Source organism: Antechinus flavipes, chromosome 2 (assembly GCF_016432865.1).
Source record: "Antechinus flavipes isolate AdamAnt ecotype Samford, QLD, Australia chromosome 2, AdamAnt_v2, whole genome shotgun sequence".
Classification (NCBI taxonomy): domain Eukaryota; kingdom Metazoa; phylum Chordata; class Mammalia; order Dasyuromorphia; family Dasyuridae; genus Antechinus; species Antechinus flavipes.
The window spans coordinates 175,965,431-175,988,635 of NC_067399.1; the positions used below are offsets into that span (position 1 = coordinate 175,965,431).

The window sequence follows — 23,205 nt, forward strand, 5'->3', positions numbered from 1 at the left end:
TGGAGCCAATCGGAGGCACAGTCAGACGGAAGTTGGAAGGCGGCTGAGCCACCCATGCCGGAAAGCGGAAGCGGCGTGCTCTGGGCTTGTCTTGGAGAACTGGCGGCGCGGTTGTGTCTGTTCTTCGGGATTCCTAAAGGCTGATGGAAGGTACGAAAGGAGAGGGGCAGACTGGAGGAGGCACCATGGAAAACAACGCGGAGCAACCTCGCCAACAGGACCACCTTATTAGGGATGGGGATTTTGTAGTATTGAAGAGAGAGGACGTGTTCAAAGCCGTGCAGGTGCAGCGAAGAAAGTGAGTAAAAGTGCCCCTGGACTAAGGAGGAGGAGGAAGAGAACCCCTTCGGTATCTTCCTTTCGGGGTCTGCCTCCTGAAGGCCCAGCTACCGCCTCCTCCTTGGCCACCCTATGTAAGACAAGAACACCTTTACTTATGCACTTCACACACGGGCCAGGGGGAGAAGCAGGCATGTGGCCTTTGCCCATCCTCTCTCTGCCGCCATCACTCAGCAGTCCTGCTGTCTTGGAGGTGCACGCCGTGTAGCTGTGGGACCTACCCAAATGGTGGGCTGGGAAGGGAGAAAGTGATGTCATTCTCTCCCAGCCACTGGGACATCTCCATTTCTCCAGGAGCGATCTCCCTAGTTCTCAGTCTTTCTCTGTGTCTCAACCCTGATCTTATACTTGGGGACTGCAGTTTACATGTTGATATCCTTCTCAAAAATTTTGCCCTGCCACTTCATCACTCTCCTCTACTTAAGCGACCTGTATCTTCACTGCATCTCAGCTGCAATGAGGATTCATACCTTTCTTTTCCCTATCATCTATAAGTATTCCATTCAGATGATCTAGAATCCAGAAATTCCTTTAATGATATAGGCTTCTGCCATCAGTCCCTCTGCTTCACTCCTACACCTATATTTCAATCTTATTTTGACTTGCAATCCACACCCTCTCAGTGCTCCTAGGGCTTGGCACTCAAAATGCCTTAAAATATTCTTTTTAATTCATTTATTCACTTTCTTCTCAGTCAGTCACTGTTTTCTACTCTGGAGTCACTTGCCCTCTTGATCTACTGCCACTCGTATCTGGTCAAACTTCAGCTCTGAGTTATATCTCTACCACTTGTCTTTTTGGTGCCCGAGAGCTACATTGGAAAGTCACACAACTTTGTTGGCTGGATCCACCGTGAATCTATCATTTATCAAATGGGCTTTCAAGTTGCATAGTGTAATAGAACAATTACTTTGGAGTCAGAGAACCTATATTGAAATTTCGCCTCTATTTGTGAATATGGACAAGTCATTTTTCTTCTCTTAACCTCAAAGTTTTCTTATATATGAAGTGAGGAGATTGGACCAGATTATTTTTAAGGAGAAGGGATAAAAAGTTGTAGAGAGGCAAATTTAAATTTAGGCTAAATGTAAATAGAAACATCTTAATAATCAAGCTATGCAAAAGTAAAATGGTCTACCTGTAGAGATAAGGTGCTTCTCATTGAAGGATTTCAATCAAAGATTGAGTGACTGTTTATATATAAATATATCATAAAGGAGATTCTTGTTCCTTTATGGGTAATCTTAGATAGTTTTTAATGTCCTTTTGAATTCTGAGAGTCTTTGAATCTTTGAATCTTCCTTTTCGTTTCAGGTATTACCATCTACCTTGCTGCCTCTTCATCCTCTTCCTTGTCCCTTAAGGTGGATGTTCCTCTGGTCAACTTCTCTCTCTACACTTTCTACTTAGGCAATTTCATTTATTTCTTCAGCTTCAAATATAACTTCTTTGTAGAAGACTCCCATGGGCAGTCCTGAGATGTGAGAGGGGTATGAGAAACCAACATGTCCAGCTGGCACCTGACCAAGAATAATTTCTACAACCATTGCAGATTATCATTTAATTTCTGATTTAAATCCTCCAGTAAGAGAAATACTCTTGTCTTTCTTCTGAACTCCAAACTTCATGGAGGAAATGGCACCTGAGATAAGTTTAATTCAGCAAATGTTTATTAAGCATCTGCCTTGTCTCAGGCACTTTACTAGGCACTTGGGATTCAAAGATAAAAATGGAATAATTGTCCCTACTCCAAGGAGCTTATATTCAACTTCAGAAGTGGGATGGGAGAGGATGCGGAAACAACATGTGCATAGCCAAGTAAATGCTAAATACAAAGTAACTTAGGATAGTGGTACTAACATCTTAGGACATCCAGAAAGGCCTCTTATGGACAGACCCATTTGAGCTGAGCCTGGAAGGAATCTAGGGGGTTCTAAGGCAAAGGTGAGGAGAAAGAAAATCCCAGGCATAGTAAGAGAGCCTGTACAAAAGGCACAGAGATAAGAGATGCACTATCATGTATGGGAAACACCAAGTAGTTCAATTTGCTTGGAACAGAGTGCTAGAGGAGGAGTAACAAGCTTGGAAGGGCAGGTTAGGAGACAGATTGTGAAGGGCTTTAAATGCCAAACAGAGGAGTATATGTTTTATCCTAGAGACAGTAGAGCTTATTAGATCATAGATTTAAACTGAAAAGGATTCCATCTAATCAGTCAGTAAGCATTAAGTGTCCACCCTGCCTATATAAGAGATATAAAGAAAGGTAAAAGACAATTTCTGCCTTGAAAGATCTCACAATCTAAAAGGGGTAGACAACAAGTAAACACCTAGGTACAAAGAAGTGTTCAACAGAGGGAAGACAATAAATTAGAAGGGATTGAGAAAGTTTTCCTACAAAAGATGGAATTTTAGCTTGAACATGAAAAAAGCCAGGAAGTGGAAATGAGGAGTAGGAGCATTCCTAGCCTGGGGTACAGCCTGTGAATATGCCTAGAGCCAAGGTGATAGAATATCTAGTTTGAGGAGCAGCTAGAAGGTCGATGTCAATGGATCTAAGCATATATGAGGACAGTGTCATAAGATTAGAAGGGGGGGAGGAGGAAGTGCTAGATTATGAACACTTTTTTTTTTTTTTTTTGCTAAGGCAATTGGGGTCATACAGCTAGGAAATATTAAGTGTCTGAGGTCGGATTTGAATTCAGGTCCTCTTGACTTTAGGACTGGTGTGTTTTTGAACACCAAATAGAGGACTTTATATTTGATCCTGGAGGTGAAAGGGAGCTTCTGAAGTTTATTGTAGTGAGGTAATGTAGTCAGACTTCTACTTTTGGAAAATCACTTTAGTATTTGAATGGAAGATGAATTGGAATGGATAGAGACCTTTTATTTAGTTCAGGGGTTAGATTGCAAAAGGCATTAACGATAAAAAAAAGTTACTCCTTTATCTAGTTTAATTTCTTCATTATACAAATAAAGAACAACATTCCCAAGACCACACAGATAATGAGGAGCAGAAGTGGGAGCCATTGAAGCTTTTTTGAATAGAGGTCAAGCCTATGTGATCAGAGAAGGAGAGAGGACTGGATCACCTTCTGAAAATTGTGAGGCTCCTTTAGTGACCCCAAGCTTCTCATGAAAATGCAGACTTCTCTTATTGATAGTAATATTATACCAGTATTAAATATATGGCAGCATGACTTTGAAAACAACTACCTCAGTGGAATTAGAAATAGTTCACACAGAGGACAATGGAGAGATTCATAGTAGTTTTGAACAGACATCAGCATATAAATGATAGAGAATTTGAAGTACAGGAATAAAAGATATATTCAAGGAAGTATATGAAAGGAAGACAAGATGGCCTGGTCCATGGGAAAATTATACTTGGTTCAAGAGTTGTACAGAATAAGCATTTTGCTTATTGATGGGACTTTCCAAATTGAAGAGATTACAGAACCATTCAAATATTTGAGATTGGAAAGGGACAGTTTATAGGAGAAATGAGAGTATTTTGCTTTGGACATGTTAGATTTGAGATGTTGATGAGACAACCAGTTGGAATTTCCAGTAAATAGTTGGTATACAGTATTAGAATTCATAAGAGAAAATAGGGCTGAGTTGTCATCTGCATGAAGGTAATAAAATGATCCTGTGAAAATTAATGAGATCACAGTGAAAAAGGAGCATATAAGCTTTGGGATATACCTATATGTAGGGTGTGGGATGAGGATAATAATGAGAATGAGAATTGTTTGGACAAGTAAGAAATCAGTCAATTTTTAAGGAATCTTATTGTAATTCTGTTTGCCCAGAGTATTATTATTTTTCTTTATATTTTGCATGTTTCCCTTCCTACCTTCTCTCTCCAAAGATTCCCTTCAGTCTTTGACCTGCTAGAGCCCATGCTTTTATACCTTTCTAATTCATTAGTTTACATATATTTTTTGCTAAAACATAAGCTATATGAGGTCAGGAATCTTATTCTAGCCTTTTCTCTCCTTGCCCTCCAAACTAACTTCACATTCCATATACAGTGGATTTTCAGAAAATGCATGAATTAAGGGTAATAATGTATACTTGATGGTGATTTATGGAACCTTATCCCTCCTGCATCAGTAGTAACTTCTGAACCAAAAAATCACATATACTGTGCAAAAAAAAATGTTTGTTTTTTTTTTTTAATCCCCTGTTATTCCATATTTGACTTGCCTTCCCAGGTTAATTGTATGCCTTTTAAGGGCCAGAATTTATCTTCTACAGTGCCTAGTAAGGTGTCTTGCACATATTAGTAAATTTAAAAATTTGATCTTTGATGTCAGAAAACTAGAGACTTTTAATATTACGATACAGCCAAGTTACCTGTGAATTTCTTTAAAATGTAAATGAATCTATAGTTGTATCAAGGTATGGCCAATAGGCTGTTATTAAATATTGAATCATCTTAGTTGGGAATTCCAAAAAGAAAGCTTTCTTTTGGTTCCTGATCAGTAGAAGGAAGTAAATGAAGGAGAAGTACCTATCCATAGTATAAAAGAAGTGTTAAAATTTTTAAGTGAAGACAACTCATAGAGATAAAACCCAAGAAGAAATTAATAAGAACAAAGATATTCATTATCATTGGCTTTTAAAACATTGTCATTTTGTAACTTCCTCATTTGTAATTTTAAGTCACTGTTTCTTGTTAGAGCCATCTAAAATGTAAAGATAGGCTGTGTTTTTTGCGTGCAACAGGGAGATGGGAAAAATGCTTTTTCTCCCTAAATAAATAATCTGAGCCCTGAGAAATCCCAGAGAAGAAAGAGTAGTACTTATAGAAGAAAGATGGGAATCAAGTTGGCAGAGAATCAGCCCTGAAGTCAGGAGGACCTGAGTTCAAATCTGGTCTCAAGACACTTCCTAGTTCTGTGACCTTGGGCAAGTCAGTTAACCCCAATTGCCTCAGCCAAAAAAAAAAGAAAATAGTTAGATTTAGACTTGCCATAAGGAAAAATTTCCCAACAACCAGATGGCAATTAAAGGGGAAAAAAAATAAGAATTAGGCAGTAGAGTAGTACAGTATCAGACTTAGGAAGATATGAATTCATCTATTCCAGATACTTAGAGCTGTAAAGACTTTGGATCTGTGACCCTTAACTTTTGTTTGCCTCAGTTTCCTCAACTGTAAAATGAGAATAATAATAGAACCAGAATTGCTGTGTGGATAAGTATATTTTTTAAAATAACTTTTTATTGACAGAACCCATGCCAGGGTAATTTTTTACAACATTATCCCTTGCACTTACTTCTGTTCCAATTTTTCCTCTCCCTCCCTCCACCCCCTCCCCCAGATGGCAAGCAGTCCTATACATGTTAAATATGTCACAGTATAGATACAATATCTGTGTGCAGAACCAAACAGTTCTCTTGTTGCACAAGGAGAATTGGATTCAGAAGGTATAAATAACCCAGGAATAAAGACAAAAATGCAAACAGTTTACATTCATTTCCCAGTGTTCTTTCTTTGGGTGTAGCTGCTTCTGTCCATCATTGATCAATTGAAACTGAGTTAGATCTCTTTGTCAAAGAAATCCACTTCCACCAGAATACAGAATACAGTACATAGAATACAGTAGCATTGTTGAGGTATATAATGATCTCCTGGTTCTGCTCATTTTCCTTAGCATCAGTTCGTGTAAGTCTCTCCAAGCCTCTGTATTGAGTGGATAAATATTTGTAAAGTGCTTTGTAAACTTTACTATATCAAGTTAATTATCATTATTTTAATGGTTGAACAATTATTTCTTCAAAATGTTATGAAAGACATTAGTTTCAGGGATGGGTTGTACTAAATGGCTTTTGAGGGCCTTTCCAATTCAAAATGAGCCACCTAGCTGCCCCATATTTTCATCTTTAAAAAAAAAAGAATAGTATTTTATTTTTCCAAATATGAAGATCCTTAATATTCATAGATCTAGAAGTCTGCAAAATTTTGTGTTCTAAATCTAACTATTTTCAGGGCAGTTAGGTAACTCAGTGGATAGAGTACCAGCGCTGGTGTTAGGAGGACTTGGTAATTTGCCACCAAAATAAAAACTATTCTTTCTCCCTTTGTTTCTTGTTCAACCTTATTCTGATTTGAGCAGGAAAGTCTGATCTCTTCCTTATAAACAAAACATTTAATATTACTAATATTACACATGATATAAATATAATAGAGTACTTGAAGAGAGCACTTAACCTTCTTAGACTTTGTGGATTAAACTAACATTGTTTTCAGATCTGTAGAATGAATTTAAACCTGTAACATTGTTTCTTACATCTTATTACCTTGTTCCTAATTTTTGTTCTCTTCAATAAGAAAAGGAAAAAAACTCCGCATTTTGTTTTCTGTGTATTATTGTCTATTAAAAAAACAGTATCCATAATTTGCAACAACAACAACAACAAAAAAAACAAAGCAAGTAGTAATTGATTCTCAGTTGTTTTTCTTATAATCAATTAAACACAGAAGATTTAAGTCACTGGTCCTTAAGTTTACTCCCTGAACTCTCAAAGAATTCAAAACTTAGATTTTGCTGAGACTTAAAATCATTCATCTCCAAAAGGAAGGGGTTGACTAAGAAAACTGGGAATGGGGTAATGGGAAATATACAAATATTAATATTATTTAGAATCAATTATTTGTTACAAAAGAGGAATATAGATAAAGGAAGTTCTGCTTAACCAGATGCTGTTGACCTATCTTTTGAGAAGCCTGAATTGTCTTGAGAAACATCGGATCACGATATTGGACTGGAAGTCAAAAAACAAGCATTAAAATTATAGTAACTATTTTGAAAGAATCACACACACAGCATATTTATCCCAGTTTCCCCATAATGATAAGAAACCATAATGTTCTCACTTCACATTACCTCTGAATCATTTAGTTAATTAAAACTTATTCTTCTATGTGCTGATCACTGTGCTAAATAAGCACAAGTCTTCTTGCTACCTAAAAAATGTATTTAAAGATGAATGAATGAATGAATGAATTACATTGAACTGCTCAGACTTAAAATATTAAATATATTCATGATCTAAGATTTTTTTGAAGCCAGTTTATTCATTTTAATTCAGTATATGAAATATCAAATATTAAAAAAAATGGATCTTTTTTATAGGCATCTGTTGGTAAATATAAGGGCAGCATGATAAATCAAAAAGAGTGCTACATTAGTAGGTGAGAAGACATTCTATCTTTGTGATAGATAGATGTATCTATAATGTCTATTCAGTTTCTTAATCTATAAAATTAAAATGGCACCTGCCTCCCTAGATTGTTGTGAGACTCAACTGAGATAATGTCTATGAAAAGCACTGTAAACTTTAGCATTATATAATTGTAAGTTATTTCTAAGTGGCACAGCAGATCAAAATGTTAAACATTGAATTGGAAGACCCAAATTCAAATCTAGCTTCAGATATTTACTGGCTACTTGGGCAAGTCATTTACTCTGTTTCCTTATCTGTAAATTGGAAATAACTATATTAATCATCTACCTGTTGTTAGTGTTAATCAGAATAAAATGAAATATTTTTAAATGCTTTTCAAACCTTAAAATATTAGATAAATGCTAGCTATTCTATACATCTCCTTTTGTCTCAGTTTTCTTGTCTGTAAAAGAAGAGGATTGGAATAAATGACCACTAAGATTTCTTTCAGCTTTTTATCTATATAGCTATACCCAGAAATATTGTGGCTTCAATTCCAGATACCACAATATAGAGAATATTGCAATAAAGCACATCACAAATTATTTTGTTTCCCACTGCATATTAAGAGTTATGTTTACACTGTACTTTAGTCTGTTAAGTGTATAGTAGTAATAGTCTAAATAACAATGCACACACTTTGATTTTTAAAATGCTTTATTGCTTTAAAAAAAATGCTGTCATCTGAGCCTTCAGTGAGTCAATCTTTTTTGTTGGTAAATCTTGCCTCAATGTTAATGGTTGCTGACTAGTTCTAGTAGTGTAAGCTGTGGTAATTTCATCAGATAACACAGTGATGAAGTTTGCCACATCGATTAATTCTTCCTTTCATGAAAGATTTCTCTATAGCATGTGATGTTACTTAATAGCATTTTATCTATTATAGAACTTTCAACTTTAAAGTTAGTTCTTTCACATCTCACTGCTGCTTTATCAAATAAGTTCATGTCATAGTCTCTAATATTATTGTGTCTCTGGGAGTAGGTATGTATTAGGAGAGAGATGGGAGAATGGCCAGGTTAGTGGAGCAGTCCAAACACAAACGATATTTTTTGTTAAATTTATTGCTTTATATAAGTGTGTTTCATGGAAACAATTAGAATAGTAACATCACATATCACAGATCATCTTAACAGATAAAATGTTGAAAAAGTTTGAATATTGTGAGGTTTGCCAGTGTAACACAGAGACATGCTAAACCACATATATTGAAAAATAGTGCTAATAGACTTGTTGCAGGGTTGACACAAATCTTCATTTTGTTAAAACACACACACACACACACACACACACACACACACACACACACATACACACACACACACACACCCTACTATAATTTCTGCAAACTGTAGTGAAATGAAATGCCTATTAAGCCTATGTCTCTTTATTCAGACAGTCAATAACTTATTATTATTGGCTAGCCCTATATTAAATACTGGGAAGGAAGGCAAAACCATAAAAAAATTTTATCCTTAGGAGTTTAAATGAAGTCTTCTCTTCAAACTAAAAAATTATTTAATCACCAAGAATTTTTTAAATGTCTGCTGTATGCCAGGGACTGTGCTAAGTAGTAAGGAAATAAAGATAAAAATGAAACATTCAAAGAATTTATATCCCATCCCTAGCTGTCCTAGCTGCTTCATCTTACAACATTATTATAAGAACTTTACATTTGTCTCTGATTTGCGGTGAAAAAAACTTACATTATGTGAAGACTTCCAAATTTTTCCATAAAGTTGCCAGCAACTCATTGTTGGATTCATTTCTGATATTTATATAGTAGCAATGATACTTGTAAATACATATGTATTAGATGATGTAGACAGTTACTTGCCTGAGGAGAAGGGAAGATTAAAATCTAACTATATGTCTATCTATAACTATATAATTTATAAAGTCCTTTCTACTCCTGTGATTCCAGAAGAACAAATGTTATTTTAAATGAATAGAAATTGTATTATTTCCTCCTCCAACCCCAACTCTGTTTTTCTGCTCTTGCATTGTTTAATTTTACAAAGGCCTAATGCTTTTATATAATATAGTAATATTGTTTGCTTATTCTTTGTTGTTGCTTTGTTGTTTCAATTTCTTCTTTTCCCTATTCAAAAAAACTCAGGTTTTTGGGCCCCTGATTGCCCATTGTAGTCAGGGATGGTTTTGTAGGTTTTTTTCTTCATAGGAACCAATTGAATAAAAAAGAATTGTAAACTTGTTTAGAATTGTCTTTTTTCACATTTTGTAGAGATATAATGAAAAGAACATTTGGTCTGGAATCTGAAGACCTACATAAATATCCCACCTCTGATATTTACTACTTGTTCGACCTTTAACAAATTGCTAAATCTCTGTAGGCCTCAATTTCCTCATCTGTAAAGTGAAGGAGTTGGACTAAGTAGTTTCCTAGCTCTCTTCTACCCTAGGTTTATGATATTACAACTAGCTTATTTGACTAATAACTATCTTCTTTTTAATCTCTTTCAGAAAAGTCACTTTTGAGAAACAGTGGTTTTTTTTGGATAATGTCATTGGACATAGTTATGGAACTACATTTGAAGTATCTAGTGGAGGGAACCTTCAACCCAAGAAAATGATGGAAGAGATCACTTCAGGTATGTCTTGTTTTTCAAGTATGGAAAAATAGTTTCTTAATCAAAAAGACCTCACAAAGTAGAGGTTTTTGAAGAATCTACCACCTACATTTATCTTTACTTTGCTTCTAAAATTCTATTTTAAGAAATTCCAAATTAGTTTGGTATTGTAGTACCAACATAATATAATAATGCTGAATTAGGTGGCAAATTTAGGTTCTAGTCTCAACCTTTCCACTAATTAGCTATATAATCTTGGATAAATAACATGATAAATAACGTCTCTCTCTCACACACACACACACACACACACACACACACTCACTCACTCACTTATTCTATCCCAATTTCACCTATAACATGAGGCAGTTTGATCTGATAAATTAATGGAATGTATAGGAGACTTAACCTTGTGCCAAGAAGACCTAAATTATTTTTAAGATCTAATCCATTTTTTATTATTATTGTTTTAATTTGGAGAGAAGAAATAAGTAACTTTTATCAGTGTTTTAAAACTAGCTTTTTATGTATTATTACTTAACCTCATTAGCATTAATTTTAGAGGCATTGTGTTATAGAGCACAGAGAAATGGCCTCACATAGTCAGGAGTTCTGACTTCTCATCTCGTCTTCGACACATCCAGGTTATGTGATACTTGGCAAATCACTTAGCCACTCAATGGTCCAGGCAACTCTCAGAGACTACAGTTGTAGAGGAGGTGCTTATCTGCATCGGTGAGGAAATTCTTCACCTGTCCTGATGAAATCATAGGTCAAGTTTTTTAAAAGCAACCTTAAACATGAAAAATTTGTCCTATGAATTAAAAGTTTATAATGTTACTTTAGGACAAGAATATAATGAATCAATCTCTTTCCTTTAGAAACTAAAGAAGCTGGTATTGATAATCGAAATATAGTTGATGATGGAAAGTCTCAGAAACTTACTCAAGATGACATAAAAGCTTTGAAGGACAAGGGCATTAAAGGAGAGGTAATATGAGAGTTTGCCCAGATATACTTAGGGATTTGCTTGGTGTTTAGTGAATTAAGGCACACAACTTTAGGTGACGCATAAACACTGTTATTGTTATTACCTCTTCTCTTAATAAACATGTCAAGAATGGCCTTCAATTAAAAGTATCAGAGAAAGCTCTTTTCTCCTGTGGGAAACTTAAATGTTTGTTTCATTATTATTGACCCCCACATTCCTTAGCATGAATCTATCCTTGGCCTTCTTTCTTCTCATTCTCTCATTTCTTTTCCCCTTAATAACCTAATCTTCTTCCATGAATTAAATTGTCATCTTTACATAGATGATACCCAAATATACATAGCTCTCCCCCGAATTTCAATCACTTGTCAGCTGCTTGTTCATTTCCACTTGTCATCCCATTAGCATTTCAGATTCAACATGGCTCAAAGAGAACTCATAGTCTTCCTTTTCAAATCCATCCTTCTTCCAAATTTTCCCAAATTTTGCCAAATTCATGGCATCACTTCCCTTCCAGTTACCCAAATTCATAATCTCATGATCATCTTTGATTTTTATTTTTCCTTCACTCCTCTTCTGTATTTAGCTGCCAAGTCTTGTCTTTTCTTTTGCAATATCCCTCATATCCATTCCCTTTTATTCATTCATCTGCACTATTTTAGTAGGTTCTAAATTGTTTTTCTTCATTCTACTTTATTCTTTCTAAGGCACAAATCTGATCATATTGCTCCTTTGCTCAAAAGCTGTCAGTAATTCCCTTTTTCCTTAGAATAAAACAAAAGTCTGTCGATTGAGAACTTTCCTTAATCTATTTCCAAAATAACTTTCCATCCATATTTCCCATTATTCCTCTTCATTACATTTATGTTTCAAACTGAATTTTCCAGCTTCCACATCTGTGCATATGTATAGACTTTCCTGGCTTGGATTGCACTCCCTTTTTCATCTCTCATCTCTGCTTCATAGAGAATCAGTTCAGATATTGCCTCCTCCATGAAGCCTTCCCTGGCATCCTTATCTTTCTTGCCACTTATTAATGTTTTCTCTTCCCTTAAATCATTTTCTATTTACTTATCTCTGTATACATGTAATTTTTCCAGCTTCATGAGGTTTTTGTATGGTATAGTTTTCATGTTTCTATTTCTGGCATCCAGCAGAGTGTTTTGTACATTGTTGTTGCTTAATGTTTGTTGAGTCAAATTGAATTAATACTTTGGTTTTTATGAGGCGAGAGGATCCAGGATTAGACCTTTGTAAATGTACTAAAACCCTTTTTCCTTTGTCTAATAAGTTTAACTATTTGGTGTGCAATGTGGAATAACTATTACTTTTCTTATAGGAAATTGTTCAGCAGTTAATTGAAAATAGTACAACATTCCGAGATAAGACTGAATTCGCCCAAGATAAATATATAAAGAAGAAGAAGAAAAAGTAAGAATTGTATTAGTAAGTTGCAAATAGAAATAAGATAAGTTCAAAACAATTATTCTCTACAAAAGGAGTTTTTTGTGTGTTTTATCTTTAGATATGAAGCAGTCATTACTGTTGTGAAGCCATCAACCCGTATTCTTTCAATTATGTATTATGCAAGAGAACCAGGAAAAATTAAGTAAGCCATATTTCCTTTAAAAATGGAAGACTTGGGGAACAGGAAGTAGTTTATTGTAATAAAATCATGATTTTGAATAAACTTGGGAATACAAAATACCACTTCATGAGTTCTAAGTTCTTAAATATTTTTTGAAATGTAAGTAACAGTGATGGGATCATTTTTTTCCTCCTTAGCTACATGCGATATGATACACTGGCCCAGATGTTGACTTTGGGAAATATCCATGCTGGCAACAAAATGATTGTCATGGAAACTTGTGCAGGCTTGGTGCTGGGTGCTGTAATGGAGCGGATGGGGGGTAAGAAAGTTCCAGATTTTAAGCAGTTCACACTTGTATTTAAGATTAAACATGTTGAATTGTTTTGACAGCAGGTCTGAGCACCATATGCTGCCTTAATTTCAAAATATTTTGGGAATGTTTTGAATTCTTGCTTAGAATCAGAAAGTAGCCACTGTGTTCTCTCCCTCTCTGAGGCAAGGTGACTTAAGATGATACAAATTTCAGATTTGGCCTATTTAAAGCTCTCTAGGAAAACAGATTCTTAAAAACTCCTTGGGAGGAACTATGGAGTAAGCATCTTTTCCATGCTGAGACCAACTAAGCTTATCATGTTTTCAAATTGAGATTATTCAGTAAAATTTCTTTGTTTCATATGAACTTAGGAGAAGATTTGCAGATTGTTTTTCCCAGGATATTTTATGCTGGAACTAACTTTCAATGGATTATTTCATCTTCATATATTAAAGATGTATCTTCTTTATTTTCAGGTTTTGGATCAATCATCCAGATGTATCCTGGAGGTGGTCCTGTTCGAGCAGCAACAACTTGTTTTGGATTTCCAAAATCTTTCTTTAATAGTCTTTATGAATTTCCCCTTGGCAAAGTGAATAGTCTGCTAAATGGAACATTTTCTTCAAAAGCTTTGCCTTCAGAATCCAAAGACAGTATTTCAGTAGAAGAAAACAATGGTGTTCTTCTTGATGACCTGCAGACTTCTCCAAAGGAGATGGAAGAAAATATTATTGAAGTTATAGAAAATAACCATCCTCAACAAGAAACAATGGAAGTTATTTCTCAAGAGGCAGAATATAAGGAGCAGAAAGAAAGAGGAAATAAAAAAGACTATGTAAGGATCCTGTCTTCTCATGATGTTTCTCTTTTATGCTCCTATACCTTTATTGCAATCATAAATGTCACAATTATTGGAGAAAACTTTTTTTTTTTGATATTTAAGAGCATTCTGTGGTATAACTGGAGAAAAATCCCCCACACTTTAGATTTGGAATCAAAGGACCTCGATTTGAATCTTCCCTTCTGTTTTTTTTTTATTTATGGGACCTTCAGCAGCTCACTTCATTTCACTGTTCCTCAGTTTCCTCATAGAGGATTAGTTTGGGTTAATAGAAAGAGTGATAGTAACCTTGTGGCAGTGAGCAAATCAGCTCTTTAAGTTCCAGTTTCTTCATCTTTAAAAATGAATATAATAACCTACATCACAGGATTATTGTGAGGATCAAATGAGATAATGTATGCAGGGCACTTTTCAAACTATAAAGAGCAGTACAAATGTCTGGATTTGTAATTAAAATGAAGGGGTCCGAATTGATATTTTCTAACCCTAGATGTGTGCCCCATGTATTTTAGTATAGTTTTTTAGTATTTTAGTATAGTTCCTGACACATATTAAGTACTTAATAGATGTTTGTTGACATAACTGTACAAGTTATTAGGATATATCCCATGCTATATTTTAGTATTTTTATAACTGCTTCCTAAATTACATCTTTTTACTATTGTGGACTGCCTGAATTGGCAAAGAACAAATTGGAGATCCTGTTAAGTGTCTGGGTCAGCAGTTGATTGAGTTAAAAATTTTTTTTCTTAATTTTTCAAGATTCAGGAATTCCAAAAAAAACAAGAACAACAGAAGAAAAGACAGATAGAAGCTGCTGCTCTCCTGAATGAAAGAAATGCAGATGGGTGAGTATGGGTAATATTACTCATCGAGTGCACAAAGCTTATTAACATTAGTCACACTCCAGCAAAACAGATGGCTTAATTTTTTTTTTTTAATTCTGGTTATCCTGCCACTTGCTCATCACCATTATTGCCAGTTTGTTGCTTTGAAGGAGTTACTTTGGCTGCAAGAAAATTTAAACTGCTCTTGATTAATTATTTAGCAGTCTGGTTCTACCAGCTTCTGGTTTTTCTTTCCCTTGACTAGTCCACTTAGATCTTAGTGGTTGAATAGAAAGAATGATACTGTGGAAAGAGTACTTTGGTTCAAATTGTAACTTTACCCCTTAACTATTTTGAGACCCTGAGATATCACTTAAAAGTCTTTAGACTTCATTCATCCTCATCAGTAAAATGAAAAGTGTGGTTTAGATGCCCTTTGAGGTCCCTTTCACTTCTGGGTCTATGATCCTGAAATTTCACTAGGAATTAAAGATTAGTATCTTTAAAAAACTGAAGGAAATTACTTTGAATTTAAAAGAAATCAGCCTAGATACAAGTACAGATTTTAAAAGGAATTATAAAGTTGTCCCCATAGTACTATAGATAGAACCTGTACTACCAAATGGACTTTGCCAAAAGAGATGGGAACTTTCTCTGCAATTTTTAGGATTTGAAAGGAAATCACTTGTCCAGAGACACTGCTATTCTGAAGCACAGTCAGCATCTGAACCCAGGTGGTGCTAGTTCTAAGGCTAGCGCTGCCTCACAACATATTGCCTCTCACTATATTAATAAAGCAGATACATCAAGTTTATTCTCATTGGGTACATCAGTGCTCTAATCTAGGGTGACAAAAAAGAAGCTAGTAACAATTTCACAGATTCCAATATATTTTGGGTAAGTAGATTTAGTCAACTTCAAGGCCATTTTAAATGGTGATTGATTAGTTGATTTAGCAACTACCAATAGTGAGAACTAAGCCTTAATATTGAGAAAGTAGCAGACCTTGAGGGCAGTTGGGTGGCACAGCAGATAAGAGTATTGGGCTTGGAACCAGGAAACTCATCTTACTGGGTTCAAGTCCAACCTCGGACATTTGCTAACCATGAGACCCTGAACAAAGCACTTAACCCTATTTGCTTCAGTTTTCTCATCTGTAAAATGACCTGGAGAAGACAATGACAAACAATTTCACTATCCTTGTTCCAAATGGGATCACAAAGAGTTGGAAGTGACTCAGATGACTGAACAACAATAACAACAACAACAAAAAAAAAACAATAACAACCCTGGAGTACTCTGTTAGTTTGAATTTCCAGAAAGCTACTTAAATGATTTCTTTTGTGTATTTGTATAATTGAATACATGTAACAATTTTAAAGTCTTATCAAAATAGTGTATTCTACTTGACAAAAATATTTTGTCTTCATTTGTTTTTCCTTTTTCAGTTTAATTATAGCCAGTCGATACCACCCAACACCCCTGGCTCTTTCTTTGCTGGAATTTGTTGCTCCTTCAAGACCTTTTGTTATCTACTGTCATTATAAAGAGGTAATGCTATACTGATTTGACATGGATTTTTCTGTGTGGCTAAGTAAATAATAGATTGAATGCTGAAGATTTGGGATAATGCAAAAACCTATTAACTTCTGTTCTTGAATTTCTGTCCAGGAAATATTACTTAAATTGTATTTTTTTCTTTATCTTTCAGCCTCTGGTAGAGTGCTATACAAAATTAAGAGAAAGAGGAGGAGTTATTAATCTCAGGCTATCAGAAACCTGGCTTAGAAATTATCAGGTATGTATTTAAATAAGTTGCAATGTGAAATAAGAAAATACATATTGTCCTAAATATATAAATATTTTCACTTTTGTCTCCAAATCTCTCTTATATCTGATTTCTTTATCCATGTGACTATTACCTAGTTCTAACTGGTGTCATCTCTCACTTGGACTATTATCTTGCACATAGTAGCCTTCTTACCATTCTCCCTGCTTCAAGATTTCCCACTCCAATTTAACTTATACAGTACTGCCAAAAGGGTTTTTTTAAGTGCAGGCCAAACTACATCAGTTTTCTACCTAATAAATCCCAGTAGTTCTCTCTTGCCTTCAAGATGAAATATGGCTTTTATTTGGTTTTTAAAAAACCCTTCACAATCAATCTTATCAACCTTGTGATGAAAGGCTTCCTTTCTTGTGTTCTACAGTCCAGCCAAACCACCTTCCTACTATTCCTCACACATTACACTCCCATTTCATACCTACCCATTTTTGTCCAAGCTGTCCCCTGTTCTTGGTGTGCTCTCTTCTTACCTTTGCTTCTTAGAATCCCTTCTTTCCTTCAAAACTGTTCAAGCATCATCTTTATGAAGACTGTCATTATACAAGCTGTAGTGCCTTCTTGTCCCAAATTTATCCTGTATTTATATGTATATTTTTTGTATGAAAATTTGTTTACATGTATGTTGCTATATAAAACATATAGTCCTTGAAAAATGAGAACTATTTAATTTTTCTTTTTATCCCCAGAACCTAGACATACATCAGGTGTTTAATAAGTGCTTCTTCATTGATCAAGTATTGTAGAATGTGCAGTAATTCAAATTTCTGAATTAAATTCTTCATAAGTTAGTTATTAATTTAGAGATATTTAAAAATATGAAAATTTTGGTTTTATGTAACTTTCTGGGGACTGTGCACCAAACCTTGCCTGAATTTATTTAAAATTACATTTAACTGTTTTTCTTTGTATTAGTATACAATCTATACTCTGAGATTAGGTAGAATTGAGACAATTGAATCTTGCTTTTATTACAAGAAACCTTGTACATAGTAGACCTCTGATTCTATTTCATAGTATCTATCACATAATTCCTTTTCATTCCAGTTATGTAGTTACCATTCAGCTTCATACTTACATCATCACCTAGACTATTGCAGTATCCCTCTCTGATTTCCCTGCTTCTGACCATGTCTCCCTTCCTTTGCTCTTACAATCATCTTTCATAGAGCTGCCAAATAATCTTCTGAAAACACATGTCTACCTGTGGGATATGCCTCCCCAAACATCTCCTGGAACTCTTTATTGCCATTAAATTAAAACATAACTTGTCAGTATGGCATTCAACACTTCTCAGTTTTACTCTAGAGTCCCTGTCCAGACTTATTTTACATTGTTCTCTCTTTGCACTCTGGTCTATCTTACATGGATCTAAAGGTTTCCTCAGATCCACCTCCTGTGAACAGTTTTTTCTTCTCTTCCTAGTTGATACAGTGCTGTGCAATTAAGTGGGAGCAAAGTAAATTTATTAAGTTTATTGACTTGTACAATAAATCTTACATCTTAAAAAAAGCTCAGCATCTTTATTATATAGTATGTCACTTGATTTTTTACATGATTTAGCATTGAATTAATGAGATTTTTTAATTCATTTTTAAATCCTTCAATATGAAACAACATTTTAAATCATTTTGTATATTGTGTACCTTTGACAAACAGCCCATCTATCCTTAATTGTAATTAGTAGGTTCTCAGTAGAGTTTAAGTTAGATAACTTCCTATGCCATGGCAGTATATTTATTTCTACCTCTGATAAATAATCTTTTTGTGATGTATGGAATGATATAAAGAGATAAAAAAGTAATAGGAATTCTATCATTCTGAAACATTAACTTCTCATATCAACATGTTAGAATTCATCATTCTATTTAAAAATATATATTTCTAGTCTCACTAAGGAAAAAAAAAAACATCCTTGAAACATTGGGGTAATGTCTGATGATTAGAGTTAGATTGTACACATTTACTTAACTGCTTTTGAAAGTAATTTAGTGTAGCTTTAAATAAAAAAAGTAGCATTGGTAAAGAAATCTTTTATCAATTTTTAAGTCTTTTTTATTGTTTTATCCATAATAATTATCTTTTTCTTCATAGCAAAAGTTAGCAGTTAGCACCCAGAGAGAGGACTGTGGGGACTAAATGTGGATCACAACATAGTATTTTCATTTTTTTTATTGTTGTTTGCATTTTATTTCCTTTCTTTTTTTCTTTTTTGATTTGATTTTTCTTGTGCTGTATGATAATCATAGAAATATGTATAGAAAATTGTACATGTTTAACATATATTGGATTACTTGTTGTCTGGGGGGGATGGGGAGAAGGGAGGGAAAAAATTTTTTGGAGCACAAGATTTTGCAAGAGTGAATATTGAAAATTATCTATGCATATGTTTTGAAAAGAAAAAGCTTTAGTTAAAAAATAATAATAATAAAGCAGTTGGCAAAAGAAAGTCTTACCACTATATTTTCAATTTTAAGAAGCCTTTGTAATACTCTAGGAGGAGTCAGTTTATAAAAGTCCTTATTTGCCTTCTGAGGATTAATCAGGACTGTTGTGTAGCAGTGGTTTATCAGTTCTTCATGTTTTTCATTTTTGATTCTCTTTTTCTTTGCTCTTTAGTATGACTGATTTTATTTCATTTTAATTTCAAATAATCTTTGAAACTTTTTACCCACCATGTCAGGTCACTGTGACATCTCTTATGGCCATATGTATACTCTTAAGAGCAACAATTTTTATACATTTCCTTGTAGTATTCTATGTTCTTACAAATAATGTATTTAAAAACACAACAAAAAAGAACATGTGGTATGGATTCATCTAACAGAACTAACTAAAGATGAGAAAATCAGCTTAGGCTGGTTTCATCTGATTAGGATCAGATGTTTTAGCCTAATATCCATAGAAACATGAAAGAATAACCATTGCTGTCACAGAATGTTAAAATTATCTAACATTCAAGTAATTCAGATACTATGGTAGTCTGTCTATTTTCACAGATTTTGTTTTTGTTTTTGTTTTTATTTAGACATATGCTCTTTGCCCAGTGAAATTTAAGTTTCTCATGAGGAAAATACTGTTTCATTTTGTCTTTGTATCCCTAAAACCTTGCACAGTTCATAGTAGGTACTTAATGAGAATATGAATATGTTGAACTCATGCAATGACAATAATAATTCATTTACATAGTACTTTGAAGTTTATAGATCACCTTTTGTTTTGAATTTGCTTTGTAGTAAGCATATTTGGAGGGCAGCTAGGTGCCACAGTGGATAAGAGTCCTGGTCTGGGAGTCAGTAGAACTCATCTTCCTGAGTTCATATCTGGCCTAAGATACTACCTAACAGTATAACCCTGAACAAGTCACTTAACTCTGCCTCATTTCATTGAAAATGAGCTGAAGAAAGAAATGTCAAAGTAATATTTTTGCCAAGAGAATTGCAAATGGGGTCACAGAGTTCCAGATATAACTGAAACAAACCATAAAGCACATTTGGAGACTTGTAAAGCACCTTCAGAATTATCAAATTTTAGAACCTTTTTTTTGTGTCATAGACTCCTTTGAAAAGGCCAGCAATTCAATACAGGTTATACACAGGTAATTAAAGCACTGTGATCCTAAACAAAATAATACTTCCTGGGCCATAGTTTTTATCTCCTTGCCTTATAGAGTAAATTGAAGGGAAATACTTTGTAAATCTTAAAGTGTTGTAGAATTGTTACTTCTCATTTCATGTAGAAGAAACTGGAATAGAAGATTTTTGATTTTTGAATAAGATTATTCCAGAAAATTAATTTAATACAATGTTTTAAAAATTATATTTGAATCTTAATTTACCTTGTGTCAACTTAGAAAATTTAACACTTTTCTTTGCTTAGGTTCTGCCAGATCGAAGTCATCCCAAACTGATGATGAGTGGAGGTGGGGGATATCTTCTCTCAGGCATCACTGTTGCCAACGATAAACAAAAACCAGAGTCCTGTGCAGTAGAATTACAGAAGAATGAAGAGCCAATAGCTAAAAAGCGGAAAGTTGAGGAATCTGAAGATCTACCTTGATTTTACTTAAAAGGAGTCTTTGAATTAGCGATTCATATATTAACATGCCATTACCAGTTGCTCCTTGGTACCCTAAGAGCATGTTTACACAGCCATTCTTGGAAACCTGGATGTGTTTATGTATTTTAAAGAAGATTTTCCCAGTTAATAGCTGGTTGTTGGGAAGGAAGAAAAAAGACCTCTGAGCCACTTTATGGACAGAGGTGTTAGATCCATCATGGCATGAAAGTGCCAGGAAAACCAAAGCCTTTCGGCATGACATGGAATTAAGTTTGACTTAACCAAGTTCACTTGTGTGTCTTAAAATTGTGTGTCAATTAGTGTCTTAAAAATTCAGATAAAGTAAAAATAATCTCAACACATTTTGTATATAGAACTCAACTGGTTTTAATCAATTGAAAACTATTCATATACACATAAATGTGTATTTGAAAGAATTTATGGAAGAAAAGTTTAAACAGTGTGGGAGGTTTTGTATAATTTGCATACCAAATATTTCTTATATCCAGTGGTATTATGTACATTTTAAGATTGTATTGGTTTTTATTATTTTTAATATTTGACAACTTGAAGTTGTAAATATTTGTTTTATCATTGTCTATCATGGTATATAGAAGGGTTGTGGTGGGATTATTTAGTTTTTTGTTAATTTTCAAAAGACTTTCATTATTCATTTCCAATAAAACTACTCTAACTTTTCTCTCAGTATTAAAATTGAGAGGGATTTTTTTTGTATTTTTTTTTTCCACGAGGGATCTTTCTTATAAAAGGACAAATGGGCCATAAATACTTCAGATGTGACAATAAAATGATGAGACTTTTTCACATGATTTATAAAACTAAAACTAGTCTCATCTAGTTTCTCACCTCAATCCAATACATTTTAAAGAGTTTTCTGTTTCATGACTATAAGTTAATATAGTCAGTGATAGTAACAATGCCAGTTTGCTGAGTCTAAGCATAATTAGGTAGTTAGATTTTTTAAATTTTTAATAAATTGGCCCTGATTTCATTATTGATTTGCAACTGATTTTCAGATTATGCCCAAGACAGATGACTGTCTTTATAGTTTTTGAATATGCTGTTGATATAGTATGGTTATTAATATTTATTTAAATATTAATAATTTATTATTAGTATTATCTTAACTGTGAAATTCTCATGAGAAAAAGAAGTTGGGATATTCTTGATTAGGCTTATGCTATTTAAACTGCTAGATCTATACTTTGTATTCTGATAATGGCAAATGATAGTTATCAACAAATACACATCTTGTTCTTTTTTTATCTTGGCTAGCAATGCATTTCATACTGAGACTTAGCTTCATGTTAAAGTAAATCTTTGTTTTTCTAATTGCCACTATCTGAGTACATTGTGAAACATGGGCTAGGATAGAGAAGACATTTGCCTGGCTAGAGATTCCAATATTGCAAGTATTTATTAATTGTCCTATGTGAGGTAATAAGGGTACAGAGACAAAACAAGTACAGTTCCTGACCTCAAAGAACTTAATTCTACTGGAATGTATTATTATTGTTAACTCGCGGACATGGTTCATAAATCTGATGGGTCAGATTACAGTAACTTGTGTAGTGCACAATGACTATCCCTTAAAAATTATTTATTTACTTATTTTGTAATCATTTATTATCTTTCTCTCCTACTGCTCTCCCTGCTTTCCCAATTAAACAATAAAAAAAGCACGAAAAATAAAATGTTTATAGTCCAGCAAAATAATTCCACATTGATCATGGGCAAAAGTTTGTCTCATTTTTTCATTTTAAATCTAATTTTTCTGGCAAGAGGTGGGTGGCATATTTCCTCTTTAGTATTTTGGATTAATGGTTTATCATCACATTGGTCATAGTTCTGAAGTCTTTCAGATTTTTTTAGTCTCAACGATGTTATCCTCGAATAAATTCTGGTTCTGCTTATTTCACTTTTTTTCATTTCATAAAGGTCTTCCTAGTTTCCTTTGAAACTTTCCATTTCAATATTTGTTATGGTACAATAATATTTTGCATTCACTTACCATAATTTATCTAGCCATTTTCTAGTAGACGGGCACCCTCCTTTATTTCCAGTTTGGGCATACTACACAAAGAGAAATTATAAATACATTTTTGTACGTATAAATCCTTTTTCTCTCTTAGGCATTACTGAGTAAGTATATGTAGTTTGCTAACTATTGGGACCAACTTTTGCTTTCCAAAATGATTAGAATAATTTATTGCTCTCTAAACAATGCACTCATCTGTCCATTTTTTCCAAAGTCTCTTCAACGATTGACTTTTAAAAATTTTTAGTTGTTGTCTTTACAAATCTGAGAGATGTGAGGTGGAACCACAAAAGTTGCTTTAATTTACAATTCTCAAGTTATAGGATTTGGAGAGACTTTTTTTTATATAGTTGATAGCTTGAATTTATTATTTAGAAAACTGCATGTTGATATCCTTTCATCCATTGGGAATGACCCTTCAAATGATTACATTTTTGAAAAAAGTAGCTTTTCTCAATTTAAGCCTTTCCTATGTATTCCTTATCTAGAACTATTTATAGGTTAAATTCATTTATTAC

The 23,205-nt window shown here is 33.9% G+C and overlaps 1 protein-coding gene across 1 annotated transcript; it reads left to right on the plus strand.

Moving 5' to 3' along the window:
- The first annotated feature begins 71 nt into the window (after nucleotides 1-71).
- Nucleotides 72-22,586, plus strand: TRMT6 (tRNA methyltransferase 6 non-catalytic subunit). The gene is made up of 11 exons (XM_051975955.1): nucleotides 72-298; nucleotides 10,057-10,184; nucleotides 11,045-11,154; nucleotides 12,494-12,585; nucleotides 12,680-12,763; nucleotides 12,940-13,064; nucleotides 13,535-13,893; nucleotides 14,662-14,747; nucleotides 16,175-16,277; nucleotides 16,438-16,524; nucleotides 20,449-22,586. The coding sequence occupies exons 1-11, from the start codon at nucleotides 144-146 to the stop codon at nucleotides 20,626-20,628; spliced, it is 1,509 nt and encodes a 502-aa protein (XP_051831915.1). The 5' UTR covers nucleotides 72-143; the 3' UTR covers nucleotides 20,629-22,586.
- Nucleotides 22,587-23,205: the final 619 nt, after the last annotated feature.

Coding starts and splice junctions, on each gene's coding strand:
- TRMT6 (XM_051975955.1), top strand. CDS start 144: ATGGAAGGTACGAAAGGAGAGGGGCAGACTGGAGGAGGCACCATGGAA. Junction 299..10,056: donor GTGCAGGTGCAGCGAAGAAA/GTGAGTAAAAGT, acceptor AATCTCTTTCAG/AAAAGTCACTTTTGAGAAAC. Junction 10,185..11,044: donor GATGGAAGAGATCACTTCAG/GTATGTCTTGTT, acceptor TCTTTCCTTTAG/AAACTAAAGAAGCTGGTATT.